This window comes from Macaca mulatta, chromosome 6 (assembly GCF_049350105.2).
Source record: "Macaca mulatta isolate MMU2019108-1 chromosome 6, T2T-MMU8v2.0, whole genome shotgun sequence".
Taxonomy (NCBI): domain Eukaryota; kingdom Metazoa; phylum Chordata; class Mammalia; order Primates; family Cercopithecidae; genus Macaca; species Macaca mulatta.
Window position 1 is genome coordinate 81,556,722 of NC_133411.1, and position 18,272 is coordinate 81,574,993.

The window sequence follows — 18,272 nt, forward strand, 5'->3', positions numbered from 1 at the left end:
GAGCTCTCCCAATGACTCACCACCTGCTGCTGCCCAGGGAAAAACGACTTCTCCTTCCTTTCACACACATATTACTGCCCAATATACTCTATATTATGCTTATTTCTTTCATATCAGTCTCTCCTAGTGTACTCTAACTTTCTTGAGGGTGGGACTATGTTTTTCTTTCTAAAAATAATTTATTATTTTTCAGCAGGAAATTAATGAATATGGTTCAAAATACAGAAGGCTCAGACAAAAATACAATGCAAAATAAGTTTCTCTCCTTAACCCCTGTACTATTATTTTTTCCTGAGTCAGCCCTGGTTAGTTTATTCTGAATTTTTCCAGCAATAGTCTAGTCTAATAGGTATATATATATGTATGTATACATAATATGTGTATACATATTTTTCTTACACAAATGGTCATATATTATATACACTCTGTATTTTGCCTTCTTTCCCCCACCCTCCCAACAAGTCCTTGGAAACTGTTCCATATCAGTGTAGACTACACTTCCTCATTCTTTTCAGCAGCTAAGTAATAGTATACTATATGAACGTACTATAATTTATTTCACCAGTACCCTATTAATGGATGTTTAAGTTGCTTCAAAGCTTTTACTACAGATATATGTCTTCATATTCCCAGAGACTATCTTAGTGTCTTACGTGAAGTAAATACTAAAAAGTATTGTTTAGTAAAAGAATGAATGTAGGGCAGGAAGGATATGGTGAGTAAGCTTTAAAGTAACATTATACTAAAAGAAGCCTAAATGTCCATGTTAATGTATGGAATGAGAGGAAGGATATAAATTTCTATATAGTATATGTACCTAAAAATTAAAGGTACATATATATTTCCTTTTATAATAAAGCATCCTAGTCTACTAAAATAGTTTGAATCTTTCTCTCTTACCTTTGGTATTATCTAGTTTGTGCCATTCACAAACACAACAGCTACACTTTCCTCATCTTCCTACAATAAAATGATTAGCACAAATCTATATTATGTCAGTTTTTTTTTTTTTTTTTTTTTTTTGAGACAGTCTCCCTCTGTTGCCCAGGCTGGAGTTCAGTGGCATGATCTTGGCTCACTGCAAACTGTCTCCCACGTTCAATCGATTCTTGTGCCTTAGCCTCCCAGGTAGCTGGGAAAAGGTGTGCACCACCACGCCTGGCTAATTTTTGTATTTTTAGTAGAAACAGGGTTTCACCTTGTTGGCCAGGCTGGTCTTGAACTTCTAACCTCAAGTGATCCACTCGCCTTGGCCTCCCAAAATGTTGAGATTACAGGTGTGAGCCACTGCATCTGGCCACTGTGTCAGGCTTTTAAAGAAGACATATATCTCTCTTTTGAGATAATAACTAGATGGTCTCAGGTATACAACATCTCTTTTGAAACTACTTTTTAATCACTTCGTACTCTGAGGTGTGTGTATATGTATGTGTGCATGTTCTTTTAGTGTTAATTCATGTTTAATTTTAACATGTTAATTCATGCTTAAAATCATAAACGCAATATTCGTACATTGCAAAAAAAGTTAAAAATTACAGAAAGGTATTAAATGGAAAGTCAAGGTCCCTCCCACACTTATTGTGGTAGGCTGGAAATGCCCCCTCATCCACCCTAACCAAAAGATACCCATGTCTTCATCTCTAGAACTTGTAAATGTCAACTTTATTTGGAAAAAAGATCTTTGCAAATATGATTAAGTTAAGGATTTTGAGATTAGGGGCTTATCTTCAATTATCTCACTGAGCTTTAAATACCATCACAGGTATCCTTAAGAAAGAGGCTGAACAGGATTTCACATGTACACACAGAGGAAAAGGTGATGTGAAGTCAAGGAAGAGGTTGAAGTGATGCAGCCAAAATCAAGGAAGGCCAGTGGCCACTAGAAGCTGAAAGAGGCAAGTAACAGATTATCCTCTGGAGGGAGTCAAGCCCCACTGATATCTTGATTTTAGCCCAGTGATTCTGATTTTGGACTTCTAGTCTCTACAGCCGTGAGAGAATAAATTTCTGTTGCTTTAAGCCACCCAGTTTGTGCTGGGTTATAGCAGTCATAGGAAACCTATACAGATTTGGGTACCAGAAAGTGGGGTGCTATTGTAACAAATACCTAAAAATGTAGAAGTGGCTTTGGAACTGGAAAGCCTGGATTGTCTTGAACAGACATCTGTAGAAATGTGGATGTTAAAGATCCTACCAGTGAGGGCTCAGGAGGAGCACATTAGAGAGAACCTGTGTCATCTTAGATAATGCATATATCATCATAAACAGAATGTTGGTGAAAAAATGAACATTAAAGGCATTATTGGCAAGGGCTCAGAAGGAAATATAGAACATGTTTTTAGAAGCTGGAGGAAAGACATTCCTTGCTATATAATACCAGAAAGCCTAGATGTGTCCTGCAAGTTGTGTAAAAGCAGAACTTATAAGTGCTAAACTTAGAGGTTTAGCTGAGGTGATTTCCAAGTGAAGCACTGAGAGTGCAACCTGGTTTCTTCTTAGGCATTATAGTAAAATGTGAGAAGAAAAAGATAAATTGAAGAAAGAACTGTTAGGCAAAAAGGATGATTTGGGAAATTCTGTCCATCAAGATTGGAAAAGATGGTAAAACTTGGAGATTCCTGTAAGAAAAGTGTGCTTTGTAGAGAAGACCAAGGGCATAGCTGGAAAACCTTTGTTAATGCTGAAAAGAGTAGGAATATGACTCACGGACCCATTCAACCATCTCAGCAGAAGCCAGAAATATAGGTGGGCCTGTGGAAAGATCTGTGAAAGATCCTGTTGTCTAATGGCATGAATCCCTGTGACACACATGGTAAACTCACAAGGTTTTTTGAAAATGCTCTGTCTCAGAAACACTTAGACTGCATCTTAGACTGAAAGAGACAGAATGAAATGAAGAACTGCCAAGATTTTAGAGACAGTAAATAGGATAATGAAACTACTCACCTGAAAATGTATGCTACCCTTTAAAAGAAAAGAAAAGAAAAGATAACACCAAGAACAGAAAGTTAGCAATGAGTGAAGAGTAACAGATGGCTGTGATATAATAGAGGTAGACTAGTCAGAAGCTTAGGAGATTAGCAAATAGATAGTCAAAGAAAGCCTGGCTAAAACTATAGTCCATCTTAGTGGTCCAGAAGAATGCTATGCATATCCAAGGCAATGTCCTTTAAGGAGATGCTGGAGAGGAAACTTCTGAGTTACTGGTCCCTGGCTAAATGTAGGCCAAACTCAAAACTCCCTGAAGAATGAACATAGTCTGTAAGCCACACCAGATCCAACAGTAAAATGTAAAAACCTTTCTGATACAGGAAGATTAAACACAACCTCTAACCAATCAATAATTGACCACTAAATGGTCTTGAAACAAGGGTATTCTGTTGGAAACCAGGATAAAGATAAAAACAAGAAAAAAACAATTTTGCAAACAGGGTCACAAGGTTGCACATGGTGAGAGAAATAGACTTCACAATCTATCAAACAAAGAAGCAACCCAAGTTGGGTATGTGAGTCAGGGGGACTCAGCATCCAGAGTTGCTATAATAGATTATCTTAAATGTCCAATTTTGGCTGGATGTAGTGGCTTATGCCTGTCCCAGCGCTTTGGGAGGCCAAGGCAGGAAGATGACTTAAGGCCAGCAGTTCTAAACCAGCCTAGGTAACACAAGCAAGATTCTATCTCTACAAAAAATAAAAGTAAAAATAATTTTTTAAAAAGCTGGGTGTGGTGGTGCATGCCTATTGTCACAACCACTCAGGAAGCTAAGGCAGGAGGATCACCTGTGCCCAAAAATTCGAGGCTGCAGTGAGCTATGATCACATCACTTCACTGCACTCCAGCCTGGGCAACAGAGTGAGATTCTGTCTCAAGAGAGACAGAGAGAGCGAGAAGGAGAGAAGAAGAGACATGAAAAGAAACACTAAAGTATGACCCATACACAGGATAAAAAGCAGTCATAGGAACTGCTTTGAGAGGACCTATATTTGCAGAAAAACACTCTAAAACAGCTATTACAAATATGTTCAAAGAGCTGATGAAAGCCATGTTTAAATAATTAAGAAAAAACATGGTGATAATGATTTATAAAATAGAGAATGTTAATAAGCAGAAAGTTTTTAAAAAATCAAATGGAAATTCTGGGATTCAAAAGTATAACAACTTCACCAGAGGCCTCAACAGAAAGTTTAAGCTGACAGAAAGACAGAAACAGTGAATTTGGAGAGACAGATTAATAAAGATTACACAATCAGAAGAATAGATTTTTAAAAGAATGAATAAAAATGAATAGAACATCAGAGAAATATGGGGCATGATTAAGCACAACAACATACACATTACAGGAGTTCCCAAAAGACAGGAGAGAGAAAAAGGAGCAGAAAAAAAAATATTCAAAGAAATAATAGCTGAAAACTTCCCAAATTTGATGCAAAGCATTAATACACACATCTAAGAAGCACACCATATTCTAAAAAAGATAAACACAAAGGGATATATATCTAGACATAATCAAAGTCAAAATGTTAAAAGTCAAAGATAAAATCATGAAAGCAGCAAAGGAAAAATAACTTATCATTTAGATAAGAACCCCAATAAAATTAACATCTCACTTATTAGAAACAATAAGGTCCAGAGACAATGGGATGAGACAGTCAAAATGCTGAAAGGAAAAAAAAACTGCCAAGCATGAATCTTATATCTAGCAAAACTATCTTTCAAAAATGAAGGCAAAATAAAGACATTCACAGATAAACAAAAGCTGAGAGAATGTATTGGTAGAAGACCTGCTTTAAAGGAAATACTAAGGGTAACTGGGCTGAAAGCAAGTGACAATAACTCAAATCCACATGAAAAAGTGTATGAATAATGGTAATTATACAGATAATTATGGGAGATAATATGATTGTATATTTATTTTCCTTTATTCCCTTAACTGATTTAAAAAGCAATGGCATAAAACAATATGATATTGTATTATAAGGCCTATAACATTTATAAATGTAATATACTTGACAATAATACCACAAAAGAGGCAAATCAGAATAAAGCTGAATTGGAGTAAAACAATGATACCAGTTGGTAACTTGAATGAATCTACAGGAGAACATGCACAGAACCAGAAATGTAAAATAGGAAGCTTAATAAAATAAACTCTACAAGTAAATACTTGCTCTTATCTCAGCTTCTTTAAGAGATATAAGATAATATAAAGTAATATTTGTAACAATATATTGTATTTATAAAATATACAAACATAATACGTATAACAGTCAAAGAACAAAAATAGGGAAAAATAATTTTGCTATACAGAAACAATGTTTCTATATCTCACTGGAAAAAGGTTAGCAAAAGAATGAAGTCAGTTCTGATAACTTAAGATGTATATTGTAAGCCCTAGAGCAACCACTAAGAGCATAACTCAAAAATACACTAAAAAAAATTAAAGGAATTAAATTGTTACACCAGAAAATATTCACTTAATGTAAAACAAAGCAGTATAGGTGGGAAAAACACAAAAAAATGAGACAGACTGAAAACAAAAAGAAAAATGGCAGGTATAAATCCAACCATATCAATAACAACATTAAATATGAATGGATTAAACAACCTAATCAAAAGGCAGAGATGGTAAGATGTGATTCTTTTTAAAAATATACTATCTGAGACATACATTAGATTCAAAGATAACAAAAAAGATGAAAGTAAAAGGATGGAAAAAGACATACCATGCAAATGGCAAAAGAGACCTGGAGTGCTGGTCTGGTTTGGCTCTGTGTCCCCACCCAAATCTCATCTTGAATTGTATTCCCATAATTCCCACATGTTGTGGGAGGGACCCAGTGGGAGATAATTGAATCATGGGGGTGGTTTCTCCCATATGGTTCTCATGATAATGAATAAGTCTCATGAGATCTGATGGTTTAATAAGGGGAAACCCATTTCTCTTGGCTTTCATTCTCTCTCTTGCTGCTGCCATGTAAGAAGTGCCTTTCCCCTTATGCGATGATTGTGAAACCTCCCTAGCCACATGGAACTATAGGTCCATTAAACCTCTTTCTTCTGTAAATTGCCCAGTCTCAGGTATGTCTTTATCAGCACGTAAAAACAAACTAAAACAGTAAATTGGTACCAGTAGAGTGGGGCACTGCTGAAAAGATACCTGAAAATGTGGAAGCAACTTTGGAACTGGCTAACAGGCAGGGTTAGAACAGTTTGGAGGGCTCAGAAGAAAACAGGAAAATGTGGGAAAGTTTGGAACTCCCTAGAGACTTGTTGAATGGCTTTGACCAAAATGCTAATAATGATATGGACAATGAAATCCAGGCTGAAGTGGTCTCAGATGGAGATGCGGACCTTGTTGGGAACTGGAGCAAGATTGACTCTTGTTATGTTTTAGCAAAGACACTGGTAGCATTTTGCCCCTGCCCTAGAGATTTGTGGAACTTTGAACCTGAGAGATGATTTAGGGTGTCTGGTGGAAGAAATTTCTAAGCAGCAAAGCCTTCAAGAGGTGACTTGGGTGCTGTTAAAGGCATTCAGTTTTATAAGAGAAGCACAGCATAAAAGTTTGGAAAATTTGCAGCCTGACAATGCAATAGAAAAGAAAATCCCGTTTTCTGAGGAGAAATTCAAGTCAGCTGCAGAAATTTGCATAAGTAATGAACAGCTGAATGGTAATCCCCAAGACAATAGGAAAGATGTCCCCAGGGCATGTCAGAGGTCTTCACAGCAGCCCCTCCCATCACAGGCCCAGAGGTCTAGGAGGAAAAATGGTTTTATGGGCCGGGGCCAGGGTTCCTAATCTGTATGCAGCCTAGGGACTTGGTGCCCTGTGTCCCAGCTGCTTCAGCCATGGCTGAAAGGGACCTATGTAGAGCTCAGGCTGTGGCTTCAAAGGGTTCAAGCCCCTAACCTTGGTAGCTTCCACATGGTGTTGAGCCTGCAAGTACACAGAAGTCAAGAATTGGGGTTTGGGAACCTCTGCCTAGATTTCAGAAGATGTATGGAAATGCCTGGATGCTCAGGCAAAAGTTTGCTGCAAGGGCAGGGCCCTCATGGAGAACCTCTGCTAGGGCAGTGTGGAAGGGAAATGCGGGCTTGGAGCCCCCACAGAGAGTCCCTACTGGGGCACTGCCTAGTGGAGCTGTGAGAAGAGGGCCACTGTCCTCCAGACCCCAGAATGGTAGATCCACTGACAGTTTGCACCATGTGCCTAGAAAAGCCAGAGATACTCAGCACCAGCCCATGAAGGCAGCCAGGACAGAGGCTGTTCTCTGCAAAGCCACAAGGGTGGAGCTGCCCAAGACCATGGGAACCCACCTCTTGCATCACGGTGACTTGGATATGAGACATGGAGCCAAAGGAGATCATTTTGGAGGTTTAAGATTTGACTCCCCCAATGGATTTCAGACTTGCATGGGGCCTGTAGCCCCTTCATTTTGGCCAATTTCTCTCATTTGGAATGGTTGTATTTACCCAATGCCTGTACCCCCATTGTATCTACAAGGTAATTAACTTGCTTTTGATTTTACAGGCTCATAGGTGGAAAAGACTTGCCTTGTCTCAGATGAGACTTTGGACTGTGGACTTTTGAGTTAATGCTGAAATGGGTTAAGACTTTGGGGGACTACTGGGAAGGCATCATTGGTCTTGAAATGTGAGGACATGAGATTTGGGAGGGGTCAGAGATGGAATTATATGGTTTGGCTCTGTGTCCCCACCCAAATTTCCTCTTGGATTGCACTCCCGTAATTCCCATGTGTTGTGGGAGGGACCTGTTGGGAGATAATTGAATCGTGGGGGCAGTTTCTCCCATACTGTTCTCGTGTTATGATTTAATGAAAAATCTACTTAGATATCACAGCCCAGGTGCTAGGTATGCTCATTGCTATTGAATGTTATTGCTTTCAGGTATTTTCAGTGAAATATATCCTTTTAGAAAGAAAAAAAGTCTTGAATTCATACTGATATTTTCATTTCAGACTTCATTGTATAGATTTACGCATACCTTTGGTTCTCTACCTACTTGCATGTCTTTTTTTAAAGCTAAACATTTCTTAATACAGTAACCGAATTACCTATTTCTTTATCATCTAATATACTTACAATATTACTGTTAACAATGCCAGTATTACTATTAACAATGAAACTACTAACAATGTTTATTTTGGTAGTTCTTTTTCTTACAGTATATTCCATTAGGGATGAAGAGTCAGAATATTGTCTTTTGAAGTACAAGTTAAATATTCTTTATTTGAAATGCTTGGGACTAGTTTAGAATTTTGGATTTTGGAATATTTGCACTACCCTACGGGTATGATGCAGGCCTTTTTGATACTTTCAATAACATATTTATACCACAGAGCAGAAAATAAGCAAAAAACCCATAGTGAGTAATGCACATAGGTCTTGGCCCCATGTGGGGCACCGTCAGGCGTTGGTGTATCTGGTCTGAACATGAGCTATTTTATTACCCTTTGTGGATGAGTTTGCATGAGGGAATTTGGGCATGTCCAGAAAAGCTGAATTGCAGCTGAAGGGAGCTAAGAGGGTCTTTTTCTCTTAGGGTGACTGAATAAATTGTGTGTTGTGTGCCAGTGTGTTGACTGCAATCATCACATGAAATCAGGTGTGAAATTTTTCACTCATGGCATCATGTCAACACTCAAAAAGTTTTGGATTTCTGATTTTTGGGTTAGGGATGCTCAACCTGTACTTGAAAGAATTTTGTTCTCTATCCTACTAACTTCTTATGTAAGAAAGTCAGCTGATTCTAGAGGGAGGAAAGTACTTGATTCAATAGTATGACCAAAGGTGAAAATCCATGGGCAAGCTTTAAGTAGAAGTGTATTTCCTTAAGAGGCCTACTGTTTAAGCTAAATAAGTGATGACTGTGATGCCAGCCACTTACTGAAATTTCTCTTCTTGTTCCAGTGAATAACCCTTGGTGGCTTTAAAATATGTCTACAAATTTAACATTCCTACCTCCAAAAGTAGAGCCTGATTTCCCTCCTCAAAAGTGCAGGCTGGAGTTTTAGTAGCTTGCTTTTAACAAATAGTATATGGCAGAAATGACACTATGTGACTTCTAAGGCTAGGTTAAAAAGTATTGTGGCTTCCTCCTTGTTCTCGATCTTGATTCATTAACCCTGGCAGATGCCAGTTGTCATATTGTGAGGACACTCAAGCAGCTCTATGGAGGCATCCATGTGGCAATGAACATGGCTCCTGCCTATAGCTATGTCAGTGAGCCACCTTAGAAAGAGATCTTGCAGCCCCAAACTTTTAGTTGATTGTGTTCCCAGTCAACATCTTGACTACAACCTCATGAGAGACCCTTAGACCTCTGCCACTCTGAAATTCCTGACTCTCAGAAACTGCAACATGATAAATGTTTATTATTATTTTAAGTTTTATGGTAATTTGTTAGGTAGCAACAGGTAACTAACACAGAACCTAAATGTAGGTTTAAAGTAGATGGATACTCAATGAAAGTCATTTATTACTCTTTGGTGAGGGGAGAGCTTTTTAAAGGTAGAGATTACATAAGCAGGCTTCAGAATTCCAAGTATTGGGCTACAGAGGAAATTGGTAAGTGCAGACAGTTGGTGAACAGACTGCCAAAGTATTAGTTACTGCCAAAGTAATGTATTCACTCCCTTGGGATCACCAGCTGGATTTCCAGAAGATTGAGGCTCTAGCTTCTGCCTTTTCCCTTCCTCCATACCTTTTTTTTTCATGCTCCTTGATTCTGAATTTGACACAAAACCTCCAGAGATAAACACCACAGCTCTTAAAGCAATCTCCTTACAAAACTATTTTCCTGAAAGAAACCAATGCATTCTGTATTTTCTTTGCTGAACAAAATGTGAATACCCAGGCATAAATTCTTTATGTTTTGCTTGTATATGGCTTGTATATGAATTAGAGATTTAATTGTATCTACCATTGCTTTCAGTTTCCCTACCTAGTCTTAAATTCCCAATGTAAAGGAGTTTGAAAGGTAGAATTTTTAAGTTGCCGTGTCTTAATAATTTTTAAGGGATTTGACTCATATTGTCCCTGTGATATGGCATTTTTCTCTCCAAGACATTTTATAGCTTTTCCAATTAGATTGTGCCCTTTGTTGTGATTCAATGTCTTATGCTTTCAGAGTTGTAATTTTTTGTAACCACTTCCATGGTATGGACCATTTGATCATAAAGATTTAAAGTCCAAATATTCCAAAATACAAAAAAAAAAAAAAAAAATCAAAATCCTAAACACTGCTAGTCCCAAGCATTTCAAACAAAGAATATTCAACTTGTACTTCAAAAGACAGTATTCTGACTCTTCATCTCTAATGGAATATACTTTAAGAAAAAGAACTACCAAAATAAACATCATTAGTAGTTTCACTGTTAATAGTAATACTGGCATTGTTAATAGTAATATTGTAAGTATATTAGATGATAAATAATTCAATTACTGTATTAAGAAACAAATGTTGGCCAGGCGTGGTGGCTCAAGCCTGTAATCCCAGCACTTTGGGAGGCCGAGACGGGCGGATCACGAGATCAGGAGATCGAGACCATCCCGGCCTACACAATGAAACCCCGTCTCTACTAAAAAATACAAAAAACTAGCCGGGCGAGGTGGCAGGCGCCTGTAGTCCCAGCTACTCAGGAGGCTGAGGCAGGAGAATGGCGTAAACCCAGGAGGCGGAGCTTGCAGTGAGCTGAGATCCGGTCACTGCACTCCAGCCTGGGTGAGAGAGTGAGACTCCGTCTCAAAAAAAAAAAAAAAAAAAAAGAAACAAATGTTTAGCTTAAAAAAAGACATACGAGTAGGCAGAGAACCAAAGTTAAGCATAAATCTATGCTATGAAGTCTGAAATGAAAATATCAGTATAAACTCATGATTTTTTTTTCCTTTCTAAAAGGATATAGTTCACTGAAAATACCTAATAGCAGTGGTTGCACCCAGGCTATGGTCTCTGAGTAGATTTTTCCATTAAAACATAACGATTTACAGAAAATATGTGAAGAAATAAGCTAAACAATACCACAAAGAAAAAATGAGCCAAAACCAGAATTTGGGAAATTCTACAGGACAAATAAGCCACATTTTTCAACAAACAGGAGACATAAAACCCCTAAAATATAGAAAGGACTGCTGTAGATTAAAACACATTTAAGATACATAACAAATACATATGATACATGAAGCTTGATGTGTTCTAATTCAAATTAAAACTTTCTATAAAAACACATTTTTTAGATAACCTCAGAAATTTGGATATAGACTGGATGTTAAATGGTATAAAGAAACTTAACTTTTATTAGGTGAAATGATATTGCAAGTATGAAAAATTGTTTTTTATGGGTAAAATAGTATGATGTCTGGGATTTCTTTAAAATACTCCAATAACAAAATCAGTTCATGTTCTAGCCAAACAGGCCAGAGTTCTACCGCATAATAGAATGTATAATCAATTTTCACAAGAGAGTTTACTGAAAGGCCAGGCACGGTGGCTCATGCCTGTAATCCCAGCACTTTGGGAGGCAGAGGTGGGTGAATCACTTGAGGCCAGGAGCTCGAGACCAGCTTGGTCAAACTGGTGAAACCCCATCTCTACTAAAAATACAAAAACTTAGCTGAGCATGGTGATATACGCCTGTAATCCCAGCTACTCAAGAGGCTGAGACACGAGAAGCACTTGAGGCCAGGAGGCAGAGGTGACAGTGAACGGAGATCACACCACTATACTCCAGCCTGGTTGACAGAGGGAGACTCTTGTCTAAAAACAAAAACAAAAACAAAAAATAGTTAACTGTAAACCCACATAAAATGAATAATCACCATGTCTGAGGTCTATTTTTTCAATATATGTGAATCCCCAAATCAATGCCAACAAACCCCTTCAATTCAACATCCCATACACTCACAGATTACTGGATACTCCAAATAAAATCTTTGTTAAAGTTTTGATAGCTTATTTCAATGCCATTGCCTTCACCTACTAACAAAGTAAATCTAATAAAAGAGAAATAAAGGTTAGTCTGGCATGACTTGTTCTTAGTGATGCCTATGATTTCCAAAGAGTACTACATTCTTGCCTATATCTTCTAACCATATATTTAATAACTTGTTGCACATTTTCTAAGGAATAACGCTGAGCTGATCATTTGTAATTCTCAAATTCCAACTTTTCAACTCTTTTAAAAATGTATTTATTAACACTTTTATTAAGATGTAATTCACATGCCACACAGTCTACCTATTTAAAGAATATAATTCATTGTTTTTTAGTATATTAAGATGGTTGTACAACCATTACCACAATCTAATTTTGGAACATTGTCATTCCCCCTAAAAGAAACCCTTTAACCATTAGTTGTCACTCACCATTCCCCACCCTCTAGACCTCCCATCTCTAATCTGTCTCTATAGATTTGACTATTATGGGTATTTCAAATTAACAGAATCATAAGATGTGGATTTTTAAAATGGCTTTTTCACTTTTAGAAAGCAGGATATTATCTTTTAGTATCTCTCCAATATAACAACTAAGACCTGTAAGATAATATATTCTAGTTCCTTTAACTCTCCAGATGCTTAAAGAAGCTCACACTCCCCAGATAGTAAGACAAGCATTGGGTTCCCAAGGCTTCCCTGTTTGACATCTTTACTCCTGTGACACCAAAGGCATTTGAGCAATCCAATTCCCAGGGCCTAGGCCATTTCTCTGATCATCCTTGCCTCACGTCACCCCAACTACTGATTTCAGCTTTTAATTTTCATGACTGCTCTCTAGATTTCCACTCCTGTCTTGTCATTCTCATTTTCTCTCACCACTAGTCAGGATATGACATGGTGCCAGAAGCATATGAACCACAGGGAGATTGGAGGATGGCAAGAGGGAATGCAGTAAGTGGGGAAACTGGATTCTGGGAATAGAGGCCTGTGTCTTTGGTTCCTTTAACATCATTGAAGGAACTAATTATTTCACATATGCAAAGGCCAAATAGGAGACAGCCAATGCTAGACTGTGAGGCAGAAATGGATTGGAGCCAAGTTCGAGGTGGGGCAAAGGAACAAATAGGAAAGAAAAGAAGAAAAATTAAAATCCTCAGGGCTCACTTTACTCAAAGGAAGAAAAGACTCTTGATCAGTATAGGTCAGCCCTGGAAAGTAAGGGCGCAAATGGGCTACGGGGTTAGACAGAAGAAGTGCTTTGGCATGAGGTTTCTCTGCTTTCTGACAGAGAAAGGATTCACACCGTCACACGTCCAAGCCTGCATTCTTCTGGCCATTAAACTGGATCCTGGGAAGAATTCTCTCCTCCTAGTCCTCTAAACTATATGCAAAAATGACCACCCATCACAAAGATATACATTATCAAACAAATAAACAAACAAACAATGAAAAACAAACAACAAAAAAACTGCCTAAACCCTTCTGAAGTACTGTTTCATACTATGAAGGAATATGCCCTATCTATTCCCATGGATCCCAGCAGCCTTCTCCACCTCTGCCTATGTTAGGCATTTCTTCTGGAAATAGGCAGAACAAATCTTGATCCCAGGTGGTTAATACCCTTTCCCATCCTAGAAGTTTTTAAACACAGAGGGCAACTTCTAATACATGAAATAAATAATAGGATACCTTCAGCAAGTGCCTCAGCCCTGCAATGTTGTTCCGGGACCAGAAAAAATATGTAGTAAGCTAATATGGTTTCTGAGATAAACCTTGTATACTAGAATTCATAATCTTAATGTTACCATTTATTGCAGTTACTATTAACCAACTGGTATGCAATTATAGTAGTCTGATATTTTAACCTGCAGTACAGTTCTGCTAATATATCCTGGCTGATCATTAAGCTGAACTGATCAGAAACATTCTCCTGTATTAGGCCCATTATGAAAGGGACACTAGACTCCATAAAGCTGTAAATCTCCTGTCAGGACTGGACATAACTATGTAACAATCTATAAGAAGGAAACATTCTTCTAAACTCTATAAAGCACCATACTGAAGGAGTTTTAAAGGAGAACAAGTTGAAAAAATACTGTGTAACCAAAAAGCTCTGTATGGTTATTAAAAGTAACATGTAAAATGACACCTATCATATTACACACAACAAACCCATCACATAGTAAAATTTCATTATAAATTCTAAGTATTCATTAGCAGAATGAAATTAAACTAAAATTTCTGTATGTTTTTCTATTGTGTGGTTCCAGAGATATTTAATATTTGCAAAATATATTATTTGTTCTGCAAATAAAAGCATCACAGTACCTTATAATGTCCATTCACCACTGCATCATGTAGGGGAGTAATCTGGTACATTCCTTTGATATTTACATCTGCTCCACCTTTTAATAGTTCACTTGCTGTCCGATAAAATCCTCCTACACTAGCTTCATGAAGTGCTGTCCAACCTATCATACAAAAAGATATGGCATTTATTTATATTTGGCATCTTAATAATGTTTTGTGCTTGCCCTTGAAAAACAACTCTGATTCTAAGTTGTTTCTTTAAAAATATTTTGATTATATGAGTCAAGATAGTATCATCTGAAAGCACACTGTATTATTTGGTAGGTTCAATAAACCTGAAGGACAAATCAAACTCCTACCCCTCAACTCTGTTGTGCAAAAATGTGAAAAGAAACAAAATATTTGAAAGTAATCCTGACCTCTCCAAATAAATAGGCTGTGCAGGAGTCATTATCAACTCAAAGAGAATACTGGCTGCAGGCTGCTTTTCTGCAGAGATGAGGGGAGAAAAGCTTTGTTTCTAGTTCAAGGTACTTCCATTAAAGTATCCAACTGGCTGGACTACATATCACTCGATTCAAAATGATATATTCATTTTTTTTCTCCTTCTTTACAAAAAACTTTTTATAGTAGTTTAACAACCACAAACTGCTCCAAGAAAACTAGTCATACGGGCAAATATTCTTTTTCTTTATTGGCCAAAGACAATGGTATAAGTTATAGATTTTTTTTTTTTTTTTTTTTGAGACGGAGTCTTGCTCTGTCACCCAGGCTGGAGTACAGTGGTGCTATCTCAGCTCACTGCAAGCTCCGCCTCCCGGGTTCACACCATTTTACTGCCTCAGCCTCCTGAGTAGCTGGGAATATAGGTGCCCGCCACCACGCCTGGCTAATTTTTTGTATTTTTAGTAGATATGGGGTTTCACTGTGTTAGCCAGGATGGTCTCGATCTCCTGACCTCGTGATCCGCCCGCCTCAGCCTCCCAAAGTGCTGGGATTACAGGCATGAGCCACCACACCCAGCCTAGATATTTATTAAATTCCAGTAAATCATATGACAGATGTAAGAAAACTTGAAAGTTGCATGTCAAAAGAGAATTTCACTAGTTCTTCTCAGAACATTCATCATAAAACAGGGATTCCCAATCTCAGCTTATGTTTTTAGTTGTTATGAGTTTCACAGAATGTTTACCAGTATCCCTGGCCTCAACCCACCAGATGACAGTAGAAACTCCTATCCTAGTTGTAACAGTTAAACATGTTTCCAGAAACTGCCAAAAGTCCCCTGAGGGGGTGGGAGCAAAAGCACTCCAGTTGAGAACTACTGCCATACAATATTAGGGGAGGAGTTTCTCCTATAGTATTAATTACTAAGTTTTGAGGAAGAAATGAAGAGACCCCAAAATTGTAAATATATAGTTAATAAGGTTTTTTCCCTATAAATTTCCTTAAAATGAATATGGCTTGTTTAAAGCAAAAGTTATAACATTTATAATGTCTGTAGATATGATACATATGATAGCTATAGCATAATGGATATGGGGAATAAATGGACTATATGTATTCAACATCCTCATATTTCATATGAAGTATTATAATATTAACTCTAAGATGACTATGAAACATTAGAGGTGTATACTTAATCCCTAGAGTAACCTTGAGAAAACACTGCAAAGACAAAGAAAGAAACAAAAAACAGATTAAGCACACAGAAAACAATTAGTAAAATGGCAGACCTAAATCCAACCATTTATGTTAAATGTAAATTGACTAATCACACTAATTTTCAATTAAAGGTAAGACTGTCAGAATGAATAAAACAGCAAAACTATCTGCTGTTTACAAGAAACATAGTTTATTTTTGTTCCGACTTTTCTTTTAGGTTAAGATTGTACGTGTGCAGATTTTTTTAATGGGTAAATTGTGTGTCACTGAGGTTTGGTGTATAAACGATCCCATCACCCAGGTAGTGTGCAAAGTACCCAATAGGCAGTTTTTCAACCCTTGCCCCACTCCCCTCCTCCTCCCATAAGTAGTCTCCAGTTTGTACTGCTCCCATCTTAAGAAACATGCTTTAAATATAAAGACACAGATAGGTTGAAAATAAAAGGATAGAAAAAGATATAGTAAAAGGATAGAAAAAGATACAGTAAATAAGCAGTAAACATAAGAAGGCTAGATGTCTATATTAATATTATATATAGTAGAGTTCAAGATAAAGTATATTACCAAGCAATAATGACAGACATTTCATGATAATGAAAGAGTTAATTTATCACAAGACATGACAATCATAACTGTTTATGTATCTAATAACAGAGCTTCAAAATATAAGGAGCAAAAACTGCCAGAATCAAAGAAAGAAACAGACAATTCCACAATCCCAATTATGAGGATTTTAACATGTCTCTAAAAAAAAGTAGATCAACAAGACATAAAATCAATAAAGACATAGAAGAGCTGAACAACATTATCAACACCTTTACCTAGCTGAAATTTGTAAAACATTACATCCAACTAAAGAATAAACATTCAAGTACACCTGGGATATTCAACATAGGAGATAATACATTATGCAATAATCAATTCTCAATAAATGGAAAAAGGTTAAAATCATATAAAATATATCTTTTATGTTCTTTTTAGTCAAATTAGAAATCAATAACAGAAGAGTATCTGGAGAATCCAGACATTTAAAAATTAAACAACTTCTAATATAATCACTGGATCAAAGAAGAAAGCATATGAGAAATTAAAAATATTTCAAACTGAACTACAATGAAAATAAAACGTACCAAAATCTGTGAGACGCAACTACTAAAGTAGTTCTTAGAGGTAAATTAAAGCTTTAAATGCTTATATTAGGGAAGAAGGCACAAAATCAGTGACTTTATTTTCCACCTTATTAAAGCTAAAAGAACAAAAAAAGCCAAAATAAGTAGAAGGCAGAAAAAGAGCAGAAATCAATAAAGTATAAAACAAATAACAAAGAAAACTAAAAAAGCCATAAATCAATCCTTGAAAAAAATCAATACAATTGATTAATACAGCTAAAAAAAAAAGCCACAACCTACCAAAACAGACATAACATGGGATAGAAAATCTGAATAGCCTATACCTATTAACGAATTTATTATCAAAACTCTCCCACAAATAAAACAATAGGCCCAGATGGTTTCACTCCTAATTCTGTCAAACATTTAAGAAAGAATAAAAAAAAAAAAAACCTCAATGTTAAACAAACTCATTCAGAAAACAGAAGAGGTGAGAAGATTTCTTAATTAATGAGGCCGGCATAACCCTGATACCAAAACCAAAGGCATTGTAAAAATATTATAAACTACTTATTATATACCTATATAGATTTTTTTAAATCCTTAAGAAAATATTAGTAAATCTTGATAAAAAGGATCCAGACAAAAGCATTAGCTCCACCCCAAAAAAATCACAGACAAAAGAATTATCCACCTCCAAAAAATTATAGGCCAATGTTATTCATGAATGTAGATGCAAAAACCCTTACTATACCAAATCAAATCCAGCCATATATAAAAAGAATGACACATCATGACCAGATACCATTTATTCTAAGAATGTAAGGTTGGTTTAACATTTGAAAATCAATCAACCTAATTCACCACAGTAGTGAAATAAGGGAGAAAGTTTATATGGCCATATCAATAGATGTAGCAAAAGTACATGAGAAAAGCTAGCATCTACCTGATTTAAAAGAAAACTCTGCACATTAAGAATAGGTTCCGTGATAGAGATACAAAAAAAAAACTCTTCAAAAAATCAATGAATCCAGGAGCTGGTTTTTTGAAAAGATCAACAAAATTGATAGACTGCTAGCAAGACTAATAAAGAGGAAAAGACAGAAGAATCAAATAGATGCAATAAAAAATGAAAGGGGATATCACCACCAATCCCACAGAAATACAAACTACCATCAGAGAATACTATAAACACTTCTACGCAAACAAACTAGAAAATCTAGAAGAAATGG

At 36.6% G+C, this 18,272-nt stretch overlaps 1 protein-coding gene across 2 annotated transcripts in view; it reads right to left on the reverse strand.

Moving 5' to 3' along the window:
• The window catches only part of ANKRD31 (ankyrin repeat domain 31), a 159,067-nt gene that overhangs the window by 79,714 nt on the left and 61,081 nt on the right, over positions 1-18,272 (reverse strand). For both annotated transcript variants that reach the window (XM_078004866.1, XM_001099787.5), the window contains exon 11: positions 14,285-14,427. In XM_078004866.1, the coding sequence (XP_077860992.1) occupies positions 14,285-14,427 (143 nt within the window). The remainder of the gene's footprint in view (positions 1-14,284; positions 14,428-18,272) is intronic.